This window comes from Elephas maximus, chromosome 1, assembly GCF_024166365.1.
Source record: "Elephas maximus indicus isolate mEleMax1 chromosome 1, mEleMax1 primary haplotype, whole genome shotgun sequence".
In the NCBI taxonomy this organism is placed as follows: Eukaryota; Metazoa; Chordata; class Mammalia; order Proboscidea; family Elephantidae; genus Elephas; species Elephas maximus.
In genome coordinates this window covers 31433430-31449860 of record NC_064819.1, presented here as the reverse complement: position 1 = coordinate 31449860, position 16431 = coordinate 31433430, and the positions used below count along the sequence as shown (strand labels likewise).

Genomic DNA, 16431 nt, shown 5'->3' with positions numbered 1-16431 from the left:
AGGGAACCCAGGTTGAGAAGGGAGAGTGTTGACATGTCATGGGTTGTTAACCAGCGCCATACAGCAATGTATATACTAACTGTTAAATGAGAAACTAGTTTGTTCAGTAAACCTTCTTCTAAAGTTCAATTAAAAAAAAGTACCACACTAGGCTCCAGATCAAGCTCCCCTGGCTTCATCTTACTAAGGAGTCAGTGCCCCATCTCACAACCTCCCGGAAAGCTTCCACATGAGTGTCTTCTGATTTTCAGGTCTATGTCATGTCCCAGGTACAGGCCTAGGACCCAGCCCAGGCAGGTGTCTGAGGGAATCACAGCTTCCATGGGCTCCAGAGTAGAGTTCCAAGCCCACTGGTTCACACACCTGGAAGAGGTTGGCAGCTTCGAGGACCCGCTGGACATTCTGCTTGGTGATCAGCGCCTTGCTGGTGTACGTGTAGTCCAGGAGAGTGTGCATGATCTCAGCATCCACCCCTTTGATGACGATCCTCTTCTCATACTTTTCCTTTAAATCGTTGCAGAACATGGCCCTGGAAGAGAGATACGGGAACATGAATCCTACAGGACCTTTGTTCTTCCAGGCCCTTGTCAGCCTGTCTGCCCCCCAGGAACTGTGAGGACCCCAAGGCCAGGACTTGAGTCTGCGCTGTTTGTGCAGCGCCCAGCACACATCAGGCATTCGATCAGCACTTACTGAACTTCTCTGCCATGCCCATCTCCGGTCGCCAAGGCCATGCAAAGGTCTGAAGGGCTGCTAGGGGCCTTACTGGTCCACCCGGTGGCATCTATCCCAGACACCAGTTGCTGTGGAGTGAATTCCTACTCTTGGCAACCCCACGTGTGTCAGAATAGAACTATGCTCTATAGGTTTTCAATGGCTGATTTTTCTGGAAGTAGCTCGCTAGAACTTTCTTCTGAGGAACCTCTGGGTGGACTCAGAAGGCTAACCTTTCGGTGAGCAGCTACGTGTGTTAACTGTTTGCACCACCCAGCGTCTCCTGGTGGGGCCTAGAACTACTTTACTGGCTCAAGACTACGTTCAACATGCTGGGGATTCTTCTGGGAGGGCTGTAGGACTCCTAAGCCATATTTATCCTTTCTTTCTCAATTCCCAGCACCCAAACAGGGTCCACGACAAAGTTCTCTGTCCTCTCTCAGGCCCTCTCTGGTTGGAGCCTGGCCTCACATCCTGGCCTGGCCGGCTGGGGCCCAGAACCCACCACTGGCGGCTCCTGATGCTGCCTTTCATCCCCAGAGCTGGACTCTTGTCCCTGAGTTCCCAGTTGCAGTTGGCAACTTTGAATCCAACATCCTGTGGATCCCCACATCCCAGTACAAGCTCCCCAAGGCCATTACTCCATCTTGCCTAGGCTTATGCCTCTGCAGCGCCCTCTCCAGGGCTGGACTTTTGGATATTTAGCCTCTGTCTTTGAAGCAGGAAAATAAGATGGAGAACATTTCAATGTTAGTCTCTACCTGTCCCCATCCCAGAGCCCTGGTGGCGCAGTGGTTAAGAGCTCGGCTGCTGACCAAAAGGTCAGCAGCTCGAATCCACCAGCCGCTCCCTGGAAACCCAATGGGGCAGTTCTACTCTGTCCTATAGGGTCACTATGAGTCAGAATCGACTCAATAGTAGTGGAGTTTTTTGGTTTACCTGCATCCCTAGTAGTTCACAATTTAGCAGAGGAACAAGCACAAATAACAGCTACAAGGACCATAAAAAGGTGCCAGGAATAGTGTTCACGGAGAAGGAAAATCATGACATGTGACATCTGCAAACAGGGCTTCCAGGTGATAAACACAGAGCAGAGGCATGGAGATGGAAGATGGAAGTACAGCGGGGACCATGGGGAAGTCAGTCTGGAAAGGTAAACTGAGTCCTGACTGTGGAGGGCACTGGAGATAGGCTAGGGAACTAGGTCTTTATTCGGGTTTATGAGCAGAAGCAGGACTCTAAGAGAACATTTTTAACAAGCACATTCTCACTTTCATTTGCTGGTGTTGGGTGCCCTTGGTGTCAAGCATTAAACTAACCACACTTAAAAGAGCTGGGAGTTAGTGGTCTAACTGAGACTGGAGGGACCTCAGTGGTCATGGCCCCCAGACCTTCTGTTGGCCCAGGACAGGAACCATTCCCGAAGCCAACTCTTCAGACATGGATTGGACTGGACAATGGGTTGGAGAGGGATGCTGGTGAGGAGTGAGCTTCTTGGATCAGGTGGACACTTGAGACTATGTTGGCTAGAGGGGAGATGAGAGGGTGGAGGGGGTTAGAAGCTGGTGAAATGGACACGAAAAGAGAGAGTGGATGGAGAGAGCAGGCTGTCTCATCAGGGGGAGAGTAATTGGGAGTGTGTAGCAAGGTGTATATGGTTTTTGTGTGAGAGACTGAATTGATTTATAAACTTTCACTTAAAGCACAATAAAAATTATTTTTAAAAAAAGAGCTGGGAGTAACAACACCGGAGATTTTTCCCAGAAGATGCGCTTGTTGAGGAAGTATCCACACTACTAGGGAATTTCTCCAACCAGTTGTCATTGAACCTTCTGAGCTGCAAAAGCATGAACAGGTGCCTTAGAAAGCCATTCTCTTGAGACCAGCCAAGTCATTGACACTACAGGCTCCCAGGCTGGATCCCTGATGACAGAATGTACTTCCCAGCACTGGGACTCAACACCAGGTCTCAACACAAAGGGGATCATGTCCCTAAGTCTTGCTCCTGCCCCTCCTCCACCACCTGTTTATGTCTATAAATTACTCATCAACTTCTCTTCCCCATTTCCCGATATGCAAAACAAAGGTCACTACTGTGGAGCCCCAGGGCCGAACCGACAAAAAGTCTAAAGGAACACTAAACATGTCTTTAGGCCAATTAACTGGAATGTCCTGTGATACCATAGCCCTAAACCTCAACCAAGGAATCAAATCCCATGAGGTGTTTTGTTATACATAAACAGTCTCAACAGCTACTCTTTGTTGTTGTTGTAAATATATCACACAACTTTTGCCAGTTCAAATTTTCACAGGTGCACAACTTATTGACAACAATTACAATAATTGGCTGTGCAATACTACCCTTAATCAACGTACTTTTTCCATCACCATTAACCCCGCTTTCCTCCTCCATCCCGCCCATGATAACAACTAATAAACTTTGGTCTATACACATTTGCCTTTTGTTGTCTTTTTATGTGAGTGAGGTCATATAATCTTTGTCCTTTTGTGGCTGCCTTATTTCACTCAACTCGGCTGCTAACCAAAAGGTCAGCAGTTCAAATCCACTAGCCACTCCTTGAAAACCCTATGTGGCAGTTCTATTCCATCCTATAGGGTTGCTATGAGTCAGAATCAACCTGAGGACAATGGGTTTGGTTTTTTTTTTTTTTTTTTCTTTCTGACCAAGGTAGAAGTTAAGTGAATCACCCAAGGCCATACAAATTGTTAGCAACAGAATGGGGACCAAAACCTAGAGCTTTGGGCTGTTAGCCCAGGACTCAACCATACACTAAAACCGAGAAAATTAGCAAGAGTGTGAAGCCACCTTCTTGGGGGTCAGCTCAGAGTCAGCACTCAGTCTAACAGCCCCAAGTCTTGCTCTCTGAGAACACAGCTGGCTTAGCTGCTAGCCCTTTACCTCTTAGCAAATACTTTCTAGACAGACACTGACCAATTCTCACGAGATTCTTATAAAACAGAGGCAGCTGTTAGGATCCTCATTTTACAGTAGGAAGAGCCTCACTGCCGTTAGCCAATTGCCCAACGTTTCAGCAGTGAGTCAGTGTCACTCTGAAATAGAGCTGGCCAGCCAACTAGTCTCCTAAATCAGCCATGAAAACACGCAGGGGCCCGAGTGTCTGTGGCTCCTCAAATGAAGCAGTGCCGCGGCCCCAAGCTCTTCCCACCTAGCTCCATGGGGCTTTCTCCCTCCCTCCATTCAGTTCTCTACTCAAACATCACCTCCTGAGAGGGACCCTCCCTACCGTCTTCATCTTCTTCAGGTGTCTTCACAGTCCCATCATGGCCTGAGGTTATACTACGCACCTATTCGTAGCCTTGTTTATGACTGTCTCCCCAATAGAATGGGAGCTCCCTGAGGGCAGGAGCTGTGCCATGTTCACCTCTGCATCGCCAGGGCCAAGAACAGTGCCTGACACCCTGTAAGTACTCAGTAAATATTTGTGGAGAAGATGAATGAATGGATGAATACTTGTCTTTCCTAGTCCCTTTGTGTTTGTTTCTGACAGGAATCTGCACCTCCAAGTTACCTGACACCCCCTGGAGGATGAGGCCTGTCCCCCGTGCCCTTTGCCCCCTAAAACCAAACTAAATCTGTTGCCCTGCAGTTGGTTCCAACTCATGGTGACCCCATGTGTTACAGAGTAGAACTGCTCCGTTGGGTTTTCTTGGCTGTAATCCTTACAGAAGCAGAATTTCAGGACTCTCTTCCACAGTGTCTCTGGGTAGATTCCAATCGTCAACCTTTTTTACGTTAGTCAAGTGCAAATCATGTGTACCACCCAGGGACCCTCTCTACCGCCCTAGGAAAATCCTATCACATCCCAGATTCTAGTGCCTAAAATTTGAAGAAACCACACCCACACTTGAACTTTGGGCTCAGGAGTTCTATATGCTGCTACAGTTCCTAAACTTCACCAACTTCAGAATTTTTCACCCAGCCCAACTCCCCCATTGCTCACCCCTCCCCAAACCTCCACGCCTGTCTCTGAACTTGCCTCCTCTACCTCTAACCCCAAGCACTGTCCTACAAACAGACACCCACTCCCGCCACCCTTGTTACTCCATTCCTAGCCCAGCTCTACCCTGCCCGTCCCTACTCTGCTCTTGTTTTGATCCCTTGACCCCCTCCACTTATACCAGAAACTAATTCCTCTGCATCCGTGAGATTCTGTGGGTTGAAGTGGCTATAATATTAATTGCAAACTGAGCTAAATTCTGCTTAAGAATATGTGTCAAGTGTCAAAATGTATATGATCGATTAAAAAATTCTTTTAACTAGCCATCATGGCTGCTCAGCTAGCACTCTTGTTAGGAAAGGATTGTTGGATACAAACCCAACGTAGTCAATCATAGGGGTTTTCACAGCAAAGAGAGCAGAGAGTCAGTGTGTGCAGTGTGACCTGGCATGGAATGACACTACTCTCTATGGTCCCTGTTATAATTTCCTCCTATTCACCCCATTGGTGAGGGAGGGATTCCCAATCTAGAGTTATGGGGATGGTCAACCACTCAACAACCACACACACAACACTAAACCAAAAAAAAAAAACCCGTTGTCGTCGAGTCAATTCCAACTCATCATGACCCTACAGGACAGAGTAGAACTGACCCATGGGGTTTCCAAGGAGCACCTGGTGGGTTCAAACTGCCAGCCTTTTGGTTAGCAGCCACAGCTCTGAACCACTAGGCCACCAGGGTCCACACGACACTAGACAGATAAAATTGATGGAGGTTATCAGTCCATGTACTCACAGCCTGGGGAAGGAAGATGCCACACACCTCACAGCGCCACACAGGGGCCATACTTGAGACCAGACAGAGCAACTAGGGGCTGTGGGAGGCAGACTTGATATTAACAAGAGGGTGAGGTGCCCCCTTGATCCTGTGGCAGGATGTGATTGGCTGTTGGAATTTTCCTGGGGCTGGCAAGAAACTGTAACATACTACTCAGGGATGAGCACGAACTGTGCCTGGTCCCTTCGATAAGGTGAATTGCTTGGTTTCCAACACCCAGCCTGTTATGGATTGAATTGTGTCCGCAAAAAATATCTGTTAACTTGGCTAGGTCATGATTCCCAGTATTATATGATTGTCTACCATTCTATCATCTGATGTGATTTCCCTGTGTATTGTAAATCCCTATCACTATGAAGTTATTTATATTGATGAGATCTACAAGATTAGATAGTGTCTTAAGCCAATTGCTTTTGAGATGTAAAAGAGAGAAGCAAGCAGAGAGACATGGGGACCCCGTACCATGAAGAAAGCAGCACCAGGAGCAGAGCTCCACCCGGGGTTCCTGCGCAGAGAAGCTCCTAGTCCAGGGGAAGATTGATGACGTGGACCTTCCTCCAAAGCAGACAGAGAAAGCCTTCCCCTGGAGATGGCGCCCTGCATTTGGACTTCCAGCCTACTAGACCGTGAGAAAATTAACTTCTTTTTGTTAAAACCATCCACTTGTGGTATTTGTGTTATAGTTGCACTAGATAACTAAGACACACCCATTGCTGTGGAGTCGATTCTGACTCACAGTGACCCTACAGGACAGAGCAGAACTGCCCCGTAGGGTTTCCAAGGCTGTAAATCTTTAAAGAAGCAGATATGCCACATCTTTCTCCTGCAGAGTGGCTGGTGTGTTGGAACAACCAACCTTTCAGTCAGCAAGCAGAGCGCTTAACCACCGCACCACCAGGACTCCATTGTTTGGCTAGGGGGCCTTATTCATGGGAGCCGACGGGGAGCGGAACTTGCAGTTAGGCTGTTTGAGGCCCTTCTTATTTCACCAGATGTCAGGGCAGCACATAACACTTAGCTTTGGTTTTACACCTTACATTACAGTCTCCAGCACCTCTTACCTGAAGGCACTGAGATCTTTCACCTGCCCTTTCCTAAGCCAGTCATAGCCAAGGAGATGCAAAAACAATCAACTGTTATGGACTGAATTATGTCCCCTCGAAAATGTGTGTCAACTTGGTTAGGCCATGATTCCCAGTATTGTGTGATTGTCCTCCATTTTGTCATCTGATGTGATTTCCCTATGCGTTGTAAATCCTACCTCTATGATGTTAATGAGACAGGATTACAGGAAGTTATGTTAATGAGTCAGGACTCAATCTACAAGATTAGGTTGTATCTTGAGTCAATCTCTTTTGAGATACAAAAGAGAGAAGCTGGCAGAGAGATGGGGGACCTCATATCACCAAGAAAGTAGTGCCAGAAGCACAGCGTGTCCTTTGGACCCAGGGTCCCTGCATGGAGAAGTTCCTAGACCAAGGGAAGATTGATGACAAGGACCCTCCTCCAGAGTTGACATAGAGAGAAACCTTCCCCTGGAGCTGATGCCCTAAATTCAGACTTCTAGCCTCCTAGACTGTGAGAGAATAAACTTCTGCTTGTTAAAGCCATCCACGTGTGATATTTCTGTTACAGAAGCTCTAGATGACAAAGACAGTGATAAATAGTGCGCAACTCTGTTCTTGTCTGCTATGTGCAAGCAAATCTCAAAAACCTGGAGGGGTGCCTTCAAAGGAGATTCTGGGAATTCGTGGCCATCTCTTTCCATTCCCAGAGATGTCACCAACAGCACTTCGCCAGCTCTCTCCAGGGCCTGGAGTCCACTCCCTGAATCCCCAGCTGCTGGCTGAGTCTGCTCCAAACTGGCAGAGGAGCTGGAACTCCAGAGCTGCCCCGCCTGCCTCTAAGTATCATCACGCCTAGAAAGACTTTCCTTGACCAAGTTCACTTCTTCTCAAGGACACTGCACATTCCCCTTTGGAGACCAGAACCCCACCATGTTCCCGTGGAACCAGAGTCTCTCCCAGCCCCATTGGACCATTGCTGAGGCCTCAGCATGCCATGTAACTCTACTCATCCACATTTATGACAGAAGAAAGGGCTTTTTCTGTCCTGTGGACCCTGCAGGATAGAACATCAGTCACATCGTGACAAATGCTTGTGGCCAGCTTTCAGAGAAGATTCAGCCACAAAGTTGCAATGAACAGTTTTTGTTTTGCTTGCCCAGCATCATTCCTAACTGTTTCAGTGGGAGTCCCAGAGTTTCCTTTGGGGAACTACCCTTCCTCCATTGTCAGCCTCGGAGATTTGGCTGGTAGTGGCCCCACCACTTAGGCCAGAGGTGAGCATGGCCCAGGCTTGTCCAAGTCACAAATTACATTCCCCAAGCCACAGTGATTGGTTCAGAGATGGGCACATGTTATGCATTAATTGGTGTCCCCCAAAAATATCTGTCAACTTGGCTAGGCCATGATTCCCAGGATTGCATGGTTGTCGGCCATTCTGTCATTTGATGTGATTTTCCTATGAGTTGTAATCCAATTTCTATGATGTTAATGAGGCAGGATTAGAGGCAGTTATGTTAATGAGTCAGGACTCAGTCTACAAGATTAGGTTCTGTCCTAAATCAATCCCTTTTGAGTTATAAAAGACACAAGTGAGCAGAGAGACAGGGGAACGCTTACCACTAAGAAATTAAAGTGGGGAGAAAAACGCATCATTTGGACCTGAGGTTCCTGCGCTGAAAAGCTCCTAGATCAGGGGAAGATTGATGACAAGGACCTTTCCCCAGAGCTGACAGAGAGAGAAAGCCTTTCCCTGGAGCTGGCACACTGAATTAGAACTTCTAGCCTCCTTGACTGTGAGAGAATAAACTTCTCTTTGTTAAAGCCATCCACTTGTGGTATTTCTGCTGTAGCAGCACTAGGTAACTAAGATAGCACAGGAAGAAATTGGTTCAATCACAGCCAATTCCAGAACTTTCTCTGAAATTATTAGGAAAAAGCAACTCTCTTCCCAATGGGATTGCTGAACTGGTAGAAACAAAAGTTTGGAGCTGCGGGCAGCCTGCCTGCTCTGTGTGTGAAGACCCTCCCTGAGGGGAAAAAAAAAAAAAAACACAGAGAAAGTACAGTCAAGAGATGAGAGAGAGAAACTGAGTCCTGGTGATATTATTTGAGCACAAGGATCCAGCTGTGCCTGAAATGAATACTTCTGGATTTTTTAACTACGTGAGCAAATAAATAATTGTGCTTGAAACAGTTTGAGCTGAGTATCTGTTACTTGCATTGCAGAGTCCTAGCTGACACAATAAAACAAGAGGAACCCTGAACAGCAGATGGGCCCAAATGCCAAAGAAGATTGCACTAAAAGAAGCACCCAGAAAAAAAGAAAATCTAAAGTACTCTCGGCTTTGGTATAGAAGGCCCTTCACAGTCTGGTTTGCTCACCCTTCTCCGTCCCATGAGACAGCTACACCTACACCCAACACCTAGCAGTTTCCAGCATGTGCCTTCGTTCATATCAAAGCTCTTCTCCCTCACGCCCCCACTGGGCTTCTCTATACACATTCTGCTGGGTTTATTTTTAATGTATTTTCTCCTCTATCAGATTTGAAAGGATCTGAAGAAGAGGGGTTGGATTTTATTTATATCTCAATTATTATTTACTGACCCATAGTAGGTACTTAATATTTGTTGGATAGATTGGATGGAAGGAAGGATGAATGGATGAATAGAAGGAAGGAAGGAAGAAGGAAGAGAAGAGACAGGAAGAGGGAGGGAGGGAGAGAAGGAGGGAAAGAAACCACACATGCAGAGCAGCCCTCTACTTCAAGCAGACCAGGTGGGTTTGTCCATTCTACTCCATATACCCAAACCCCCGTTTCTAACAGCCATGAGGATAAATAACACATATCAATGAGCCCCAAGACTGAGTGACTCGGTGCACAACATGTTTTCTGGAGACTGCATTGTCTAGCAATTCTCTGTATTAGAACTCCGGCCCATTGATGTTTATTCTAAGCGCTCCTATCTGAGATTCTACATTACAAAACATGGTGATTGCTCTTTGCCCAATGGCTTTTGATTTTGCACCTCCTTGTCAGAGATGGGACCTGGCTCCCCTTAATGAAACACAACTTCCCTTACAATCCTCTCAATAAAGTCTGGTCTGATTCTCACTTCCCCATTGGGCTGGGAGGAGAGTCAGCATTGTGCTTACTGCCCACTGCCATATCCTGGCCAACCCAGAGGCTCCGTATCACCTCTTTTTCCAAATATTTTCCATCTCAACCTCCGGGACCCATCCTGGCTTCCTTAGGACCACCTCATCATTTTCCAGAAGTCAAGGGTCAGCCTCTGCTTAGAGGTTTTTTAGCACAATGGAACTAACACCGCCAAGTCCCAAGCCATCCCCATGATGGGCTGTGGATTGGACCTTTGTGATCCACAGTGTTTTCATTGGCTGATTTTTAGGAGTAGATCTCCAGGCCTTTCTTCCTAGTCTGTCTTAGTCTGGAAGCTCACTGAAACCTGTTCAGCACCACAGCAGCACGCAAGCCTCCACTGACAGATGGGTGGTGGCTGCACGTGAAGTATGTTGGCCAGGAATGAAACCCAGGTCTCCTGCATGAAAGGCGAGAATTCTCCCACAGAAGCACCATTGCCTAGTTCTGCATCTGCCCTGCTGGTCACGTGAATGACCTGTAGAAGGCACACTATTCAGAAGCATTTTGGGCTTTTAAAGCTGCTCCTTCCAGTTTTTCCTGAGATGACCACATTTTACCATCCTTCCCTTTTCTAAAGTTGTGCCATAGCCTCACAACTCTGGGAGGGCTTTCTGCCCCAGACAGACGTGCCAGGTGACTCAGGGACTAAGCCTGCAGGAGTATCCAGATTTTTATTCAACTCAAATACCTACAGAATGTCTGCTGAATGCCAGCCATCGAGCCAGTACCAAGGATCGAGAGACAAATGAGGCAGACATTGTCCTTTTGTAGCTCGCATTTGCGACCTGTTTCTAATCCACATATGATGGATGGTGCCTTCGAGCCATGCACTCCCTCCATTGTTGCCAGGACTGCTCAGAGTTTCTGAGGGACAGGGAAGAGAAAGTACAAACAATTGTCCTCTTGACAGCTAGGACCCCAGAATCTGTATCTCTGATGTATATGTCATCAATAAAAGTGACAGAATCTCCTAATATGTGTACATTTTTCATGACAGCATAACACCTACTCTGCACCTGCTGCAGGCTGGCGTGGCGTGTAGTAAGTACATACAATAGATGCTTGTCGTTTTGGAGTTGCCCTGCATCTGAACCTTCTCCCTGTTGCTGTTGTTGTTAGCTGACATGGAGTCTACATGATGACCAATCCATCTCACCCAGGGTCTCCCACATCTCCGCTGGCCTCCACTTCACCTCCTCTAGCAAGTGATTCCGCCTGATGACGGGTCCAAAGCAAGAGAGTCGGACAATGTTCTGCTGGGATCCGGGAGGTTTTCACAGGCTGATTTTCAGAAGTAGACTCCAGGCCTTTCTTCCTAGTCTGTCTTAGTCTGGAGTTCTGCTGCAAACTGTCCACCACGGGTGACCCCTTCCCTAATTATCCCTCTGAATGAGATCTGGTGGCTGGCCGAAGCTGCCTCCCACTGCAGAAGCTGTAAAAGCTTCTGTTGCAGTTAACGCATAAACAGGAGTAACACAGTCTTAACTAGTCAGATGGAGCAGTCTCCGTCTTCGAACTGGGAGTTAGTGATGTAAAGGACCAGGGGCAGAGATGAATCTGTTTTAGAGGAGGCCCCAGAAACTGCAGCAGCAGCCTCCAGATTCCAGAGACAGCAATGGCCCCAGGATCCTGCAGCAGCGGGCACTCCCCCTGAAGAGGATTCCGGTGGCTTTTGGCCGTGGTCCTGATTGTTACCTGGCCTCCCCTGCTCCTGCCCGTTTTTTTAGCTTGGTTCTCTAGCCTTCTGGGAGATTCTGTGAGTTACCTACGTACCATCCTTTGCATAAATTCCTCTTCTGAGATCAATCAGTTCATTTCTGTTCCTTGGAACTAAGACCAGTGACTGATTACAGTGCATAAAATGTTTAGGGAAATAAATTTATAAATGAGTTTATTTATTATTCAGATTCGGTCTGCACTCATGCAGTGGAAACACCTGTCTTGAACTGTGATGGTTAATGTCATATGTCAGCTGTGCTAGGCTGTGATTTTCAGTGGTTTGCAGACACTGGACTGGCTGTTCTTACATAACGTAATGTAATGTAATCACTTTCCACGATGTGACCAGTCAATCAGTTGAAAGGGAAGTTTCCTTGGAGGTGTGGCCTGCCTCCAGTATGTAAAGCTGGCAAAGCTCATTCTCTCTCAACCCTGCACTCTTCTCATTGCCTGACCACTGGTTCCTGGCATGCGAGCCTGCAGAAGTCTCCAGTCTGCCGCCTGACCTGCAGGTTTTGGATTCACCAGCCTTCACAATCCCATGAGTCAGCAGAGGCCTCGAACCAGCTGCCTGACCTATGGGTTTGGGACTTAAAGCCCCAACAATTGCGTAAGCCATTTCCTTGCAGTAAATCTCTCTGTATTCATATATACATACATCTCACCAGGAGCCCTGGTGGCACAGTGGTTAAGGGCTACAGTGAACTGCAGCGGCTAACCAAAAGGCCAGCAGTTTGAATCCACCAGCCACTCCTTGGAAACCCTATGGGGCAGTCCACCTTGTCCTATAGGGTTGCTATGGGTCAGAATCGACCCAACAGCAATGGAAATTTTTTTTTTTTTAATGTCTCACTGGTTTTGGTTCACTAGAGAACCCAGACTAAGACATGAACTGAGACAGTTTTTTATTATTATTATTACTATTATTAATTTCATATGAGGTAACTATTCATACATTCACTAATCTGTCAGATTAAGGAGTTCTGTCTAGACCTTGCTGGAGGTACTATATAAGAGGCATGGTATGCTAATATTATTTAACTTAATTCATTAGCTCAATTTATTATTTATTGTGAATTAAATTATTTTACCATTTGCACTTCACAACAACCCACGGGTACAAGTAGGTGCAAATCATTAGCCTCACTGCCTTGTAGATAATGGTGAGTGAGGCCAAGCAATCCCACCAAGATGGCACAGTTGGTACATTACATCTTGGACTCAAGTCTCAGCACCAGGACTTTAAGGTCAGTGTTTGCTCCACTATATCAAGCAGTTTTGGGTTCTAAACCCAATGACGTTGTCTGAATTCTTGAGGCCCTATGCTTTCAGAGTCCTCTAGCTCTTCACCCCACACCCTGACCAGCCTCTTTATTTCTGGTTTAACCTTTTGCCCCAGACTGATGCCCTGGGCATTCTGGGCTTTTACTCTGTGAAAGTCTGCAGACTCTGCCCCCAGACATGTGTTGGTTTGAATGCTTTAACAGTATCATGCTGTGCATGTGTGTACACATACATGTACATACATGAACATGTGTGCATATCTTTACATTTGCATGTACACATGTGTATGTGTATACATGCACATGGAGATTGTAATTTTTATCTTTCCTCCTCATTTTCTGCTCATGTTGTCCACACCAGTATGTGGAAGGGGCGGAAGAAAAGTTAATGGGATTGCACAGGAAATAGCACAACAGCCACATTTCTGCCCTGTGGGAGGGCTGTTTGCAGTTCGGAACCCAGTGGAGGAACCAGTCTTCCTGTCAAAGTGAGTTCCCACAAGAGTGAAATATGGAGACAATGTTAGCTACTTGTGTTGTCATCTAATTGTTGATATTGTTGCAAGGAATGAAATGAAAAGAATCCAGCTAAGTGCCAGGCATGCACTCAGTAGTACTCAAAAAAACGTTGGCCTTCCTTCACTAAGGTAATACTCCAAGCCGAAAAAATACTTAGTACAAAGCTGCTTGTTGTCACATAACTTACAAAAACAAAATATGGGAAGCAACCTAAAAGTCCACAATGAGAGAATGATTTTCATACTATGCATCTATTAAATGTGATAGCAAAAAAAATAAATATATAACAGTTCTGGAAACTATGGAGTACCATAGATAAAAGATTTATCATGAAAAAAAGGGGAGGCAAAATGCAAAGCAAAACTGTATGTAAGCTATGTTTACAAGTATGTAAAAATACATGTATGAAAAAAGGTAGAAACGAAGTCACCAAATGAAAACTCCTAACTTTATCAGTAAATCTCAAAACCCCTAACCCAAAAATCTTGCAGCCAGATATGTTTGGCATCCAGAATTGTTTGGATATTAGCATATCTTGAATATTGTATAGCACCTCCAGCAAAGTCTAGAACAGACCCCTTAATGGACCCATCGGTGATTCAGTAGTGAACGCACGAAGAGTTACCCTAAGTGGAAAAATCAAGACTGTAAATAGTGTCTTTGTTCAGGTCTCCTCCAGGTGAGTACAGATCAAGTCTGAGTTTGCCATCAAATGAAAAACTTTTCATTTATCAGCACTTTGGGGATTTTGGTATTACAGATAAGCGATCGTAGACCTATAGTACTTAAAAATATTAACCACCATGTTGGTTCTGCAAAAAGGAAAATATTAAAAGTTTCAAACACAGAACCCAACAGGGGTAATGTGATCATCAGCTCTACCCGCGTTCACCAAGTATACCCACAATGGCAACAGCCATTCTCAATGCTTTGCCATTAGTCGCATTTTGAATTCGGACCCAGGAAACCTTAACTCGTTCTTGTTTTCCTTTGTACTTATGCTATCACCTAGGCTTCCTGGCCTCTTTCTAAACATCTTACACCACTCTTGGACAAAAGGCTAAGGATTACAACATCTAAACATGACTTAAGAATGGCCTCTTGCCCTGCTTTTTGCCATCCAGTTAATATAAGATAATGATTAAATGTACAGACTGTGCCCATAATACCCTTCCCATTCCTGGCCTCATGCCTGGTTTTTGTAGTCGGTGGTCAAAGTCCCCTGAAGGTGACCTCAGGAAACCGGATGCAGAGACTGAGCCTGAGGGAGGGGCCAGAGTCCAGGCACAAATTTTAGGCACCAACAGCACCAAAGGAGCTTACTGTTGACTCATTCTATTAGGAATGTTATATCTATGCCCCCTCCTCAACCCACCCCCATTTTTCTGCCATGAGAGTGTTTGGGTACCTTTGACATTTGGCTGTTTGACATTTAAGTTTATATAATGAGCTGGTTTTTAAGCTTTATTCTCCCTCAGCATTTTCTCAGTTTCAAACATACGTTTTTTTCAAACTTTCACTTTCCACCCAAGACTCTTAAATCACCTCCAAAGGGAACTACATTGTCTATGATACTGATACAGTCTCTGTTTACTGCCACCATGATTACATTTCTGGGTTAACACATTCCCACCCCATCAGCTATCTGGCACCAAAAATAAATTCTTGAAACTGCTTTTCTATGTGTATGGTTGGGGTTACAGGGACAGTTTGTGGCAGAGGCAATGGGACAATTTGTGGCCAAACATGTTTCCCCCTCATATAAAAATGGATGCAAGGCATTAGTTTCAATATCCCTCTAACTAACAGAAATATAAATAGTCATAGCTCTGCATTCTGCCTTTTTTAAAGGGAACGCGTTTTTGAAAAATGAGTGGTTAGAAACTGATGAAAGGCTCTGTGTTATGGACTGAACTGTGTCTCCCCAAAATATATGTTGTAAATCCTAAACCCTATACTGGTGGTTGGAGCCCTGGTGGTGCAATGGTTAAGAGCTTGGCTACTAACCAAAAGGTTGGCAGTTCAAATTCACCTTGGAAATCCTGAGGGGCAATTCTACTCTGTCCTATAGGGTTGCTATGAGTCAGAATCGACTTGTTGGCAATGGTATACCTGTGGTTATAATCCCATTTGGGAATGGGTTTTCTTTGTTATGTCAATGAGGCAGGATTAGTATAGTAGGATGTGCCTTAAATCAATCTCTTTTGAGATATAAAAAAGCAGATTAAGCAACCCGGATGGTGAAAGATAGAAGCCATGGCACATGAAGATCTCCAAGGAGCCAAGGAACAGAAGCTGAAAAGAGACAAGGACCTTCCCCCAGAGCTGACAGAGAGAGAAAGCCTTCCCCTAGAGCCAGCACCCTGAATTTGAACTTCTTACCTCCTAAACCGTGACAGAATAAATTTCTTTTTGTTAAAGCCACCCAGTTGAGGTATTTCTGTTGCAGCAGCACCAGATAGCTAGGACACTCTGTTATACACTAAACTCATTACTTGGGTAAGTTACTCAGCCTCCCAGAATCTCAAGTTCTGCATTTGTAAAATGGGGGTATTAATAACTCTTCGAAGTAAGTATTGTGAGGCTGAAACAAAATAACGTTTGTAAAGCACTTAGGTAGATGCCTGGTAAAAAGACACTGAAGGGGGCAGAGAGGCAAAGAAGAATGGTGGTTGGTATTACCAGTACTACAACTATGATGGATTGAATTGTGTTGAAATATCTGCTGAAGACCTAGCCCCTAGTAGGTCTTCAACATTTATTTCAATGGCTATGACCCTGTTCAGAAATAGAGCTTTTTTGTTGTTGTGTTAATGAGGTCATACCAGAGTAGGGTGGGTCCTAATCCTAATCCCTTCTGAGTGGTGTCTTATAAACACAGCAGAACAGACATGGACATGCAGGAGGAGACACCAGTAAAGATGGAGGTAGATGCACCTACAAGCAGCAAAGGAACCCAAGGAACCTGGGCAGTCACCAGAAACTAGGCGAAAGGCCCACAGAGGGAATCAACACGGCCAAGATCCTGATTTGGAATTTTAGCCTCCAGAACCATAAGAAAATAAATTTCTGTTCTTTAAAGTCACCCACTTTCTGGTATTTTGTCATGGCAACCCAAGAAAATAAGATAACCACTACTATCCATCGGGT

At 45.7% G+C, this 16431-nt stretch overlaps 1 protein-coding gene across 1 annotated transcript in view; it reads right to left on the bottom strand.

Moving 5' to 3' along the window:
- Positions 1-16431, bottom strand: part of KLHL6 (kelch like family member 6) — a 70396-nt gene that overhangs the window by 45459 nt on the left and 8506 nt on the right. The window contains exon 2 of the mRNA XM_049881571.1: positions 364-529. Within this exon, the coding sequence (XP_049737528.1) occupies positions 364-529 (166 nt within the window). The remainder of the gene's footprint in view (positions 1-363; positions 530-16431) is intronic.